This window comes from Castor canadensis, chromosome 11, assembly GCF_047511655.1.
Source record: "Castor canadensis chromosome 11, mCasCan1.hap1v2, whole genome shotgun sequence".
Classification (NCBI taxonomy): domain Eukaryota; kingdom Metazoa; phylum Chordata; class Mammalia; order Rodentia; family Castoridae; genus Castor; species Castor canadensis.
In genome coordinates, this window is record NC_133396.1 from 14344288 (window position 1) to 14357754 (window position 13467).

The 13467-nt window shown below is 45.2% G+C and overlaps 1 protein-coding gene across 11 annotated transcripts in view; it reads left to right on the forward strand.

Annotated features, from left to right (window-relative positions):
- The window catches only part of Tanc2 (tetratricopeptide repeat, ankyrin repeat and coiled-coil containing 2), a 387000-nt gene extending 375740 nt beyond the window's left edge, over nucleotides 1-11260 (forward strand). For 10 of the 11 annotated variants that reach the window (XM_074045367.1, XM_074045366.1, XM_074045369.1 and 7 more), the window contains 2 exons: nucleotides 2030-2130; nucleotides 3735-11260. In XM_074045367.1, coding sequence (XP_073901468.1) covers nucleotides 2030-2130; nucleotides 3735-5694 — 2061 coding nt within the window. In that variant the 3' untranslated portion in view covers nucleotides 5695-11260. The remainder of the gene's footprint in view (nucleotides 1-2029; nucleotides 2131-3734) is intronic. The other variant, XM_074045376.1, reaches the window with a different exon arrangement.
- Nucleotides 11261-13467: the final 2207 nt, after the last annotated feature.

Sequence of the window (13467 nt, forward strand, 5' to 3'; positions counted from 1 at the left end):
ACGCACCATGTCCCTTCTTACCTTGGAAGGAATCTTAGAATTCTTCTGACTCTTCTGGCCCTCTGTTATCTTCCTAGTTGTCCTTGATCCTTCTTGCCTGCCTTATAGGTACAGTCTCAGATGCCCTCAGATACTGCTCACTTGTCATGCAGACACTCCTAACCAAGAAACTTCTCTCTGATACTGGGAATAGCTAAGATCATGTCAGGAATCACTGACATCCACCAGTCTGAGGGCTCACAGTTCCTCAGGAGATAGAAATAATCCAAGCCAAACAAGAATGTCAATTAGTAAAAGAACTTAGCTATACAGAAGCAAGATTTCGGCCTCAGTAGCAAAGGATCTGCTGTCAAGTCCAGAAAGATTATTTATGTATGTGACTTTGTATCATTCATCCATGCCCTAAAACCTGATAATGAAAAGAGTCCTGGGGCCAGGTATGGTGGCTCACACATATAACCCAGTTGTCAGGAGGATCAGCCAACCTGGGCAGAATTTAGTGAGCCACCTCCCCCCCCAATCTCATCTAAACAAGCTGGGCGTGGTGGTGCACATCTGTGGTCCCAGCTACTCAGGAAGCATAGGTGGAGAATTGCAATCTGAGGCCAGCCCAGGCAAAAATGTGAGACCCTATCTGAAAAAATAACCTAAAGCAAAAAGGACTGAGGGGTGGTTCAAGTGGTAGGTCACTAGCAACCACAAGGCCCTGAATTCAAATCCCAGTACCTACTGCCAAAGAAAAAGAAGAGAAAAGAGCCCTGGAATAGACTTAGCTGTCTCAGAAGACACAGTATGGCCTTCAGAGGCAGAGCTGTCCCAGGGTACTGAGAGGAGTGAAGACATGAAAGAAGTTCCTTTTTCAGGAAGATGGCAGAGGGAACAATATCTTGGGTGAGGGCAGTAAGGTTCTTTAGCATAAGGTTCCACATGTGCAATCTGTGGCCCCAGCTGATGAAAATGAAACAAATCTCAGAAGTGTCTGCCAACCTGCTGACTTTTTTTCCCCTAGCAAACAATCTACTTTTTTAAAGTACCCTGAGAGGGCTGGTGGTATGGCTCAAGTAGCAGAGCACCTGCCTAGCAAGTACAAGACCCTGAGTTTAAACACCAGTACCACCATGGATTCTGCCTGCTCACCATTGTCCCCCAGATCCATCTTCCTGGGGTTCTCAGAATGAAGACAGATAGTTTTGAGACTATGATCCTCCAAGGACCCTCTAGTTATAGCACAGCTTCTACTCACAAGTCCTCTCTTGTTCCATTTTCATTTTTAAGTGTTTCCTAAGTAAGTAACCAAGTAAGGGGAGGAACAGGCCAAAGAATCCTCTGTGAAATACAAAGTACAATTTATTGAGAACTTACTACGTGCCAAGAACTACATACAGCACTTAAATTCTTTATCATGCTTAATCTTACCTCTGAAATGGTATGGACGTGAAAATACACAGCACTCTGTGAGGTTACGAATCAGGCCAGAGAGTTGAGCCCAAGTCTGCCTGATATCCCTATACCATCCAGTTTCCATAGTCAGTGTAGTCTGCTTCCTCCTCCTGAATTCCATAGAACCCCTCAGCCATCCCTTAGGAAGCCAAGATCTGGTGAGTTCAGCAGGAAGCTATGGAGGTAGGATGAGTGTCACATGAGGTGCCCATGCCTGTGTTTGCCTCATATGTGCATGTGTAAAAAGAGCTCAGGTTTCCAGTTTCAGAAACCTCACTATAAAAGATTGGCATTTGACTTACAGACTAAAAAGAATTTTACTAAAAAGGCAAAAAGAGGCCAAGTGAAAAGTATTTTAATACCCTGGGTTGATAAAGCTCAGTGAGTGATTGCAGGGCCACACAGGGCAAAGGGAAAAGGAAGCGTTCAGACGGTGGGCCACATGGTTCCAGCCATGTGAGGCATGTCCAGAATCCCAGGTGCCCATCCATAAATGTATAAGAACTGCAAATATAATTTGTTTCATTCCCAAGATGTCTATTTCTCATATCTCTTCAATGACTCACTTGAACACCTATTGTAATGACAGGATTTTGGAATGGCGGAGGAATTTGCTACTAAGGCTCTGGAGCTGAAACCGAAATCTTATGAAGCTTACTATGCAAGAGCAAGGGCAAAACGCAGCAGCAGGTGAGGAGAGAGAGAGAGAGAGAGAGTGAAAAGCAAGAGGTCTCTTTTCTGAAAATCTGACCCCAAGACAATGTCAGGCATCCTGGGGCATATGTACCCAAATGTGTGTGCCCTTAAGGACTCTTAGGGTCAGCTTTGGGGGTGGCTCCCATAGCACAGTAGTCAGGTCAACACTGGCAAATCTTCTGGGCTCTGAAGACCAAGAGCACTTTATTGGGAGAAAAGTAAAATGAAGAATGGCACCTTCTTCCAGGAAGCCTCTGCTATGTCTCCATCACTTTTCAACCCCAAAGCAGATGGCATAAAGAAGTGCTGAGGACTTAAAAGGTCACTTAAGCAAAACATCCCATCAGCCCTTTTCAAGAGAAGAGCAGGATGGGTCACTTAGCATCACAGGCTCTTCTGTTTTCTTATAAGCATTTGGGAACTCCCTGGATTGTTTAGTCTTCCATATGGGGCTCTCCTCAAGTCTGGTGGCATGGACCCTTCTCACCTAAAGCATCACACACACACACACACACACACACACACACGTACACACACGCACACACACGCACACATACAGATATACAAGGTCTTGCTTGTCAGGATTTAGGGGCCCAAGAGAAACACCAGCCACTATTACTCATACCCATTTTTGTAGTTTGGCCATTGGACAGGAAAGCCTCCAGAAGAACCTAGAACTTTCCATTAGTGTTCTTTGGATAACTTGTCACTTTCATTGATGCCTCCTGCCCAGCTCCCTACTATCTCCTAAAGTCTACATGAGAAAAAAACTTTGGGGTTTACTACTGGGACTAATGGGGGGTAACCAAGCCCAGACTCAGGCTAGTAATGATGGTGACAGTGATATTAGTCTTAACTAACTGAAGTAACAAAGTTTTTACAGAAACTTGACTATTGAGTTCTTCCCTCTGGATTTTTCCTTATCCACAAGTCCAGTTGCCCTTTTTTCCAGGCAGTATTAATAGAAAAGAGGAGAATATCTCTTGACAATTCATTTCTTCATTTGTAAATTAGAATTTCAGCTTTGCTGTGAATCGCCTAGTCTGCAAATCTTCCAAGCTTTGACCTAGCATAATGAGACATAGCAGTGCTATGGGGTGAGGGGTAGAAAAGGCAGGGGAACAGTGTTCTTCTCTAGGATGGAATAGGCCTAAAATTTAGAGCCAGAATACTGAGAATATATTTTAAAATATCTGCTGGATCAGCAAGATTGTTAAATAGTATAGTTACTTACTGTTTTGTTTCTAAACTACTTGACAGTGACACTGTAAATGACAACCCCACCCAATCTTTATACTGCCTAGTGTGCATTTGGGCACTAAGAGAATCTTCCTGAAGGGCCTGGCTGGACTGACACAATGGGGACTTTCCTCCACTGACCCAGAAAGGCCAGAAGGAAGATGAATGCTGAAAGGGCTAGGGAATCATTCAATGACAGCCTACATGTTTCCTTCCTTACAAATCAAACTGAACCAAAACTCCCAGACTCCCACAGATACCACCACAGTTCTCTGAAATAGTGGCCATGTTTTTAGCTGTTGGTGATTCCTTTTAATTCAGAATAACTCTAGTTTATGTGTTTGCGTTTTGCCAAGCAGACAGTTTGCAGCAGCCTTAGAGGACCTGAACGAGGCCATCAAGCTATGTCCAAACAACCGTGAGATCCAGAGACTTCTGATGAGAGTGGAGGAAGAATGTAGACAGATGCAGCAGCAGCAGCAGCAGCCACTACCACCACAGCAGCCTCAGCAGGAGTTGCCAGAAGAAACAGAGCCTGAACCACAGCCTGAAGATATATACTCTGTCCAAGATATATTTGAAGAGGAGTACCTTGAGCAGGATGTTGAAAATGTTTCCATTGGCCTCCAGACAGAAGCTCGACCCAGTCAGGGGCTTCCAATAATCCAGAGCCCACCCTCCTCTCCAGCCCATCGGGATTCAGCCTACATCTCTAGCTCACCTCTTGGCTCTCATCAGGTTTTTGACTTCCGGTCCAATAGTTCTGTAGGTTCTCCTACTAGACAGGGCTATCAGTCCACCTCACCTGCTCTTTCTCCAACTCACCAAAACTCTCATTACAGGCCTAGCCCACCACATACTTCCCCAGCTCATCAGGGTGGATCTTACCGTTTCAGCCCCCCTCCTGTGGGAGGGCAGAGCAAAGAATACCCGAGCCCTCCCCCTTCTCCTCTCCGGAGAGGCCCTCAGTATAGGGCCAGCCCTCCAGCTGAGAGCATGAGTGTCTATAGATCACAGTCTGGTTCACCTGTACGCTATCAGCAAGAAACAAATGTTAGTCAGCTTCCTGGCAGACCAAAATCTCCATTATCCAAAATGGCCCAGCGGCCCTACCAGATGCCTCAACTTCCTGTGGCAGTTCCCCAGCAAGGGCTCAGGCTACAGCCTGCCAAGGCCCAGATTGTAAGAAGTAACCAGCCCAGCTCAGCAGTTCATTCAAGCACTGTCATCCCCACAGGAGCCTATGGCCAAGTAGCCCATTCTATGGCCAGTAAATACCAGTCTTCACAAGGAGACATAGGAGTAAGTCAGAGCCGGTTGGTTTATCAAGGGTCAATAGGGGGGATTGTGGGGGATGGGAGACCTGTACAGCATGTCCAAGCCAGTCTGAGTGCAGGTGCCATCTGTCAACATGGAGGGTTGACCAAAGAAGACCTTCCACAGCGACCTTCCTCTGCGTATCGAGGTGGCATGAGATATAGCCAGACACCACAAATTGGGCGTAGCCAGTCAGCATCTTATTACCCAGTCTGCCACTCAAAACTAGATCTGGAGCGTTCCTCCAGCCAACTAGGTTCCCCTGATGTGTCACATTTAATCAGAAGACCTATCAGTGTCAACCCTAGTGAAATCAAGCCCCACCCACCAACTCCCAGGCCACTGCTGCACTCCCAGAGCGTGGGCCTTCGCTTTTCTCCATCTAGCAACAGCATCTCTTCCACATCCAACCTAACTCCTACCTTCCGGCCTTCTTCCTCAATTCAGCAAATGGAGATCCCACTGAAACCGGCGTATGATAGGTCATGTGATGAGCTGTCACCAGTGTCTCCCACTCAGGGAGGTTACCCCAGTGAGCCCACCCGATCCAGGACCACACCATTCATGGGGATCATAGACAAAACAGCACGGACTCAGCAATACCCCCACCTTCACCAGCAGAATCGGACCTGGGCAGTGTCGTCAGTGGATACTGTTCTCAGTCCCACATCTCCAGGCAACCTGCCTCAACCCGAGTCCTTCAGTCCACCATCATCTATCAGCAACATTGCCTTTTATAACAAAACCAACAATGCACAGAATGGCCATTTGCTGGAGGACGACTATTACAGCCCCCATGGGATGCTGGCTAATGGGTCCCGTGGAGACATCTTGGAGAGAGTCAGCCAGGCCTCCTCCTATCCTGATGTGAAGGTGGCTCGGACCCTACCAGTGGCTCAGGCATACCAGGACAACCTGTACAGGCAGTTGTCCCGGGACTCTCGACAAGGGCAGACATCGCCTATCAAACCAAAGAGACCATTTGTGGAGTCTAATGTTTAAAAGACATTTGTTGGAGTGAGACCCATATGTTTTCACTGCACATTTTCAGGCTTGGTTTCCACATTTGAGGTAGTTCTCTGGCTTAATTTCTCATGTAGTTTCTGTGTGGTGTTCAGAGGTGGCAGCCCACATGCTGAAATCCTTTGCATGCAGCCGACTGGGAAGCTGGCCTCCGGTGAGCCAGGACTTCAGTTTCTGTGGTCTGTGCCCCAGCCACATGCTCTCTCCCTCTCTTCCGATGCCAACAAGGAGATTTTTGTGCTGTGTGCTTTAACCCAGGGAGATCAGACACACTGGTCAGCTTTTTCCAGGAGACAATCACTTTCATTGATGTTCTTGTTGTGTAAATGTCTTTTTCCTTTTTTAAAAAAGTAAGATATTCTTGTTCATTTTCTTCTAGGAACTTTAGAAAGAGTGTGATGCCCCCTTGCCTTTTCATTCTTATCCAGTGTTATCCAGACGGCCAGCTGCAATGCATTCCTGTGCCATGGTCTCCTCCCCATCAGCAGGTCTAGAATGTTCATTTGTATTATTGCTGGTCTTCCTGTGGGGTAAGAGGATCTAGGAATGGGGTAGGGAGGTGGTGAAAGAGAGAGAGAGAAGAAATAAATCTCTTAAACTGAAAGAAAACCCCAATATAATTATTTGAAATGTCTCTACATTGATTTTTCAAGAGGCATTTTAGGAACATTTAAGAAACAGCCAACCCTTTAAATACATTGACCAGTCAAGGAAATTCAATGAAAACTGTATTTTTTAACAATTCACCAAAAGTTACTCTCTCTGTTTTTAACCAACAGTTAACCACTAAAAGCTAATGATTTTCCAGGGGTAGGAAAGGGAATAAATACGTAGAGCATTTCTCAGTGATTGTAGACATCTGTCTTGAAACAGTCTACTTTTTCCATCTTGAAGCATCACTGAACATCAGATTCCACAAAAGCAAACTGTTCCAAAGATTGGCTGGCGCAATAATCCTGCTAGCTACATCTTTACCTAGATCCAGGCTTTGTGCTGCTGGCCCCCTGTTTTTCAAACCTAGATGGTGTTGTGAAGAAATTGATTCTTCAGCAAGCTAACTGGATTCTTTGGGAACTGTACAATTGATTCCCAGGGTTCTCATCTGTGGGTACTGCATTCCATGCCAGTTGGGATCCGATTCCATTTCAGATTCTAGTTTGATTGTCCACTCTTAAGAGGAATTCTTTCTGCACTTTTTGTAGGTGTGCTGGGGACAGGCGGGAGGATACTTGAAAATCAGAAACAGCAAAGTGTGACGACAGCCCTTTCAGCCCTGTTTTCTAACCCTGGGTAGGGGCACGAGACAGACAGCAGACGACTTCTCCCATCACCTTTCCACACCTTCTGGGTCTTACGGTTGTTTGTTAACCTAACCTTTAAATGGCTGAGGTGACTGTGAGATGGACAGTAAGAACAAAACCAAAGCCTGAGCGCATTCCTGGCACTGACTGCAACTCAGCCCAACACACTGAACAAAGGAGCATCGTCTTCTGTTCTTAGGAATAGTTCTGTTCTTGTTAATAAAGGGCTACAGGAAGGGCAGTTTCCTGAGTAAATCCAGCTTTGACCAGACATTTGTAATAAGTATTCTTTCATCTCAGTCTTTTGCTGATCATTAAGACATGGGGAGCATAAAGCTGAGATCAGAAACATTTCTTTACTAATTTAGATTTTGCCAAATAGATAGACTCCTCTGGCCCCCAAGCCTAAAACAGGCCAGGACTCATCTGTGAACCCTTTCCATTCTTTGATGTGTAAGGACTGCCTCCTACTCCCAGACTAGCCTCTACTGACCTGTCCATCTATTTATCTGTATCTCTCTCCATCTCTCACATCAGGAAGATGAAGTATGTAGCTGTAGTAGTACCTGCCCATAGCTGGGAGGCCAGCAGCCTCTCAGCCCCCTTTTTGGCCAAGTCACAGCCCTGTTGATCCCTTACTGTCTGATCCCACTTTAAACAACTCTCAGGGGGAGCTGCTACATTCTAAAGAATTTCTGTCTGTTAGAAAAGTGTCCCTACCGATTCGGAATGCCACACACCTGTCCAGGTGGGTCAGCAGGTCATGTGACCTTACAAATAAGCTATTGATGCCACTTCTCCACAGGATCCCTTATTCAGTTTTCTAGGAAAAACAAGAGATTTAGGTTTTACACCCCACTGGACAAAACACCTAGAATGTCAACAGTAAAAATGTGATTCTTTTTTTAGCCATCATAAGAAAGAGTGAATATCACAGCTGGGCATCAGTGGTTCTTGACTAGGAAAAGCCAACAAGAGTTTCCTAAAACAGAAGACAAGGGTCTTCCTCACGAACAGATTGCCTGTGCCCCGTTTTGCTATTTCACTGCCATGGAATGATCTTAGTACTGTATTTTAGCAATGCCCCTTCCCTAGCAACAAATATCTGCTGTATCAATATCAGGCTTCAGGAGGAAAGAAATCATAAAAGTAAAACTGGCAAGTTCTGCCCACACAACTCACATCATCCTGAAATGGAGACAGAGGTGACAAACTTCAGCTTATAGGTTTCTCACCAAAACGTATTGCATTTGCCCAGAACTCTAGCACTACTGGGTTTTCATCACATCATGTCTATAAATGGGTGCGCTTTACTGTTTGAATTTGTAACTCTGATAAATACTGGATATTTAAGTGTGAGTAGTGTCTTTAGAAATTAGCAGAATTGCTCTTGTCTTTTAGTGTATTTTTCAAGGAAAAGAAAGAAATCAAGCAGTGGATCACATTTATAGCACAAGAAATAACTTGTATATAAGCATCAAAAAGATTAAGAGTTTTTAAATACAAAAATATTTGCAGTGATTTTAAAGTGCTTTTCCAGCAATTTTCTTAGGGACTCCTGAGACATGGTTACTTTATTTACTGGATCAGTAAGGCACACAATTAGCAATTAAAAATTAATGTTTATTTACAAAGTAAAGGGAAAACCTGTGTAACATGAGAATTTGGCATGGACAAAATGGAGACCATTTTGTAGCTGCTGTTGTACATGTCCAGGTTGCAGACGTGCACTATTAAAGCCCCAAGTTAATAATAGAGCACAGCCCCTCTTGTTCCTCTCCCGTGCACCCCTCTTCTTAGATATGTTTAGCTTAAACTTGATGGCTCAGGAAAATCCCACTGATTAGAACTGTGTACAGTAACCCAGGTTGTGGTCCAGATATACAAGTTTACTGATTTTAGTTAAGCCTGGATTATTAGACACTTTTCCTAAATTATTGTAAACAGAACAGCCTAGAGACAAAGATATTATCACTCCTTATATTGTATAGTAGTTTATGAACCCCCCCTCTAAATATTGGTATTTTTATATTCCAGAGATGTACCCAGTATACAAATTTAAAATCAGCATCTAATTTAATATCCATAAGTATTTTTCCTTAGATTTTAGTCATGTAAGTGGGATAGGTGGACGTCACTTGTGCTTCACCATACTTTACCACTAGGTGTCACTGTGGCTCTGCAGCACCCTTACCTGCCACTTCCAGGGCAGCCTGCAGGCTCATAGACGTCAAGGTTCAGGAAGAAGGGAACTAAGGCCTGGAAGAGGTCTTCAAGCATCGCTACCAGTTGTAGCAGGACAGACTCTTTGAACACTACCTGCTTTGGATTTTTGTCCATAGGGAGAATGTAGAGTGTAGCTCCCTTGTTCTGGTGGACAGATGGGGATGCAGAGGACCATTTTCTTCCCCATGAACATCCCCCCCTCTCAGTTCTTTTTAGCCTCCAACTTTTATAACTCCAGAAGAATCATAGTTGGGTGGTGTGTTTCAAACATAGTTATTTTTCTACTGCAGAAATGCCTTGGACAAAACCAGTTGCTCACTGAATCTTTGCCACAAAACAAAACAGTCTTCCCCCGGAAGCAGGATGTGCCCCCACCCCCTGCCCGTCTCCTGTTGAGGCTCCTTAGTGCTCAGCAGCTTCGCCCACCCTGCCTGTCTGCCCCTGGGCTGCCCATTTCTCAAGAAGCTGACCTGAAAAGGTAACCTGCTGCCAGCTCCACACCGAGGGCCATGCTGCCCTGCTGCTTGCTTGCTGGGAGGTGTGGCTTCTTTTCCTCTAGGAATTCTAGACTGACCATCTACCATGACTAACAATGAACAAAGGGCTTAGGGGTAAGAGCTACCTACAAAGATATGTCATGGAAACCTTCACCATGCAATGCCTTGAACTCAGCTCTGGCTGCTCCCAAGGAAAGGTGGCTAGCTGGGGGCCTGGACACAAGCACAATGGGGCTGATGGAGCCACTGTGCAGAGCTACTTGAATAATCACTGGGTCTTCATCAGCTCCCTTTGTAATACAGACCACTCAAGGGCTGAAGTGTTGGTAACCTTCATTTCGGTGTCCATTGCCTCACAGCAGCTGAGCCACCCTGAGATGCTTGTGGCCCCATGATGGCCACAGTCAGAGCTTTGAAAGTCAGTACCAAATGGACGCATAGTTGGACACCAAAAATCAAGCGTTACTTTCATGTTTCCTCACCCTATCATCTCATTTCTTCCTGCTGACTCTGTGATGCTGCACTAAGCTGACCAGTCAGGTTGTAGCTGGATGCATGTATATGCAGCCAGCAGCGATCTTTTTTCAGACAGACCTACTCTGGAAAGGAAGTGGCCTACCTGCTTTGTTTTTGTAGCACTTGATGGCTGAATTTTTCTTTTGCTAATCACTAACCAGAAAATCTGGCTAGGACTCAATTCACTCCCTTCAGTCCCCAGGGCTACGTAGAGAGTTAGTTAATTCTGGAAAATTTAGTACTTGAATGTACCTGCCTTACTGTGTACCAATTCACTGGAGAGAGGTAAAAAAAAAAGAGAGAGATGCTGGCTCCAGATCTCTACTTCATTCACAGGTTATTTTGAAAACCCTGTAAGTTACACTTCTGTCCTGATTTTTTTGTTGTTGTTTTAACTTTTGGCTGATTCCTGCTGAATGGGGCCAGGTCCTTGTTAGGCTCAGAGCAGGTGCCATTCTCAGGCATGGCCACCTTTCCATCTAGCACAGCATCTGTGTCTCTGTTCTGTCTCCTCCAAATCCAAGATGATTTTAATTAGTACAGACATGTACAGTCTACAATTAAAGAGTGATTTGTATTAATATGATTTTGATTCTTCCTCTTTGCTGTCCTTTCAAGACACTTGCTGGAAAAAGCTTTAATGCACTTAGTTTTCCCGTAGGTTTTCTATAACTCAGATGTAAAGGACTTTCTCTGTACAGTATATTATCCAATGCATGTTTGTTCTCTATCCTGATATATTGAACACCACACAGTCGTGAACTCGTGCAGTGGGGATGCCCCACACAGCGGAGGCCTCTAGCCCCGTGTATAAGGAAGACATTTTCCTTTGCTGTACTTGCTTGAGCAGTTTTATTGTCTGTACATGTGAGCTGTGTGAGATAGATGTGAAAAGTTCAAATGAATGCATTTTCCTGCCCCATGTATACAGAACGTCATCTGTACAATGAACTGTATGTATGAAAGCAAATGTACTTATTTATAAATGGTTAACACTTGGAAAAACCTGGTGCGTGGTGCTTTTCTCCTGCTGTTGTCCAGAGAGCCAACTTCACCCTCACTGAGATGAGGATCCATCCCTCGGAAGAATTTGGAAGATTAAGGCTACAGCCGAATTCCTGATGATGTGGTTGATCGTGGGGTGTTCATAGTCACCCCTTCCTGCATCTGTTTACCAGTCAAGTTGCTGAGCACCTCCTCCAAGTTGGACACTGTGATGGGGCACTTAGGGAGCTGTGAGCACAGATGGGCTTGCTGCATTCATAGCGAAAGAAGCTTCTGTCCTTAGTGGAAACTGTACCAAGGAAGCACTATGTGCTTGCCTTTTTTTCTTTTTCAGTACTGACATTTGAACTAAGGGCCTTAGGCCTTCCAGGCAGACACTCTACCACTTGAGCCATGCCCCACCCCACCCCCACTACCCAGTCCTTTTTTTTGCTATAGTTATTTTCTCAAAGAGGATCTTGCATTTATACCTGGGCTAGCCTGAGCCACAGTCCTCCTAAATTTATGCTTCCCGTGTACCTGGAATGACAGGTGTGTACCACCATGCCCAGGTTTTAATGGTTGAAATGAGGTGTATATGCAGTACTGGAGTTTGAACTCAGGGCCTTATGCTTGGTAGGCAGGGGTGAGCCATGCCTCCAGCCATGGCTTTACATTTCCTTCAGAAATCTGGCCAAACTTCCAATTCTTGCCAGATAGAAAGCTAAGTTGTGTGGTAAACAGAGAAGCTGCAGGTTTCCTAAAACAGGCTCGATACCTTAAAAATAAAATCCCACACTGAGCCCTGCATCCTTTCCTGCCTAACTGGAACATCTGTCTACTTCAGAGACAAGAAAGGAAGACCACTTCCTCTAGACATCAGATTGTGCTAAAAACTAAACAGCATTCCTACGAGGTAACTACATCTACTTTCCCAAACAACCAAAGCCTGAGGAAGCAGGAAAACTCCAGGCCACTCACAGTCATCCCAACCAAAATCTCCTTCAGAGAGCAGATGACACTGGGAGGAACCATCTGCTCCATCTGAAAACCATTCCACTTGCATTAAAAATCAAAAGGGAATAAGTGGTTGGCAGAACCCCAGCTTTTAAAGGATTCCCAGAGCATTGGAAGAAAGGAGAACAGTTGTGATAGGTTAAAAACCAAATTCTTGAAAAGATTTGCCCTGAACCTGAACTGAAAGCCACTCATAGCAGAGCAGACAGTGAGCTCAGCAAATGCCCTTGTAGATTCTCAGAGGTTCCTTGTTACTTGGTTATCTAATAGGTGCCGTCTCATAACTGTTAGTAAGTGGGTGAGCCACTGTGTGCATCTGTTGTGGGAGCCCGACTCCCTCCTACAGGCTAGAAAAGGGTAGGCAGAAACCAAGTGAGGGTCCACAGTGGCCCCTTTCGCTTTCCCTCTGCCTCCGCACTCTGGCTAGCCCTGGACTTGACGAAGCTTAGGATCTGTGCCAAGCCATGTGCTCTGAATGCATTTAAGCAACGACGGTCCACAAGGAAGGCTTGATTCAGGAGTAAGGCTGCACAAAAGACCACTCGGGTCTGACTCCTAACCATTAGAGAACAGCTACAGAGGATAAGAGTGAACACATGCTAGGAAGTAACTTACTTACAAAAGTGACAGGATTTGCTGAAGGCTCCCTTTAAGTAGCTCCCCAGTGAGGAGGTTTCTTGTTTCTTGCTGTTCTGGGCCTTACACAGGCTAGGCAAGCTCTCTATCACAGAACTACATTGCCAGCTCTTGTTATTTTAAGATAGGGTCTCACTGTGTAGCCGACGTTGGCCTTTAACTCACAATCCTCATGCCTCAGCCTCCCAAGTGCTACAATTACAGGTGTGCACCACCACAGCCAGCATCCCAGTGAGTTAGGTTGCTTTAAGCAAGGGACATAGTGTATTATGTGCATAGTGGGATCCCACCCAAGTTTACCATAAACCCAACTCCTGCCTGAGTCATATAAATTGATTTCAAGTGGAATCTCAGCTTATTCTAAAAGCTTTGTTCCTCTTCTTAAGGACCAAAAAGATGTTAAAAACGACAATGGTCAAGTGAATGCCGTGCTGGGTGCTGCCTGCTTTGGGCACTTCCTCTGGCCATCACTGTTGAGAAAAGGGCTTATTTGACATGAGGGAGAGCCCCTCCACACAGGAGGATCCATGCGCCCCATGGATCCATTTCTGTCATATGCTGAGAAACACCACCAG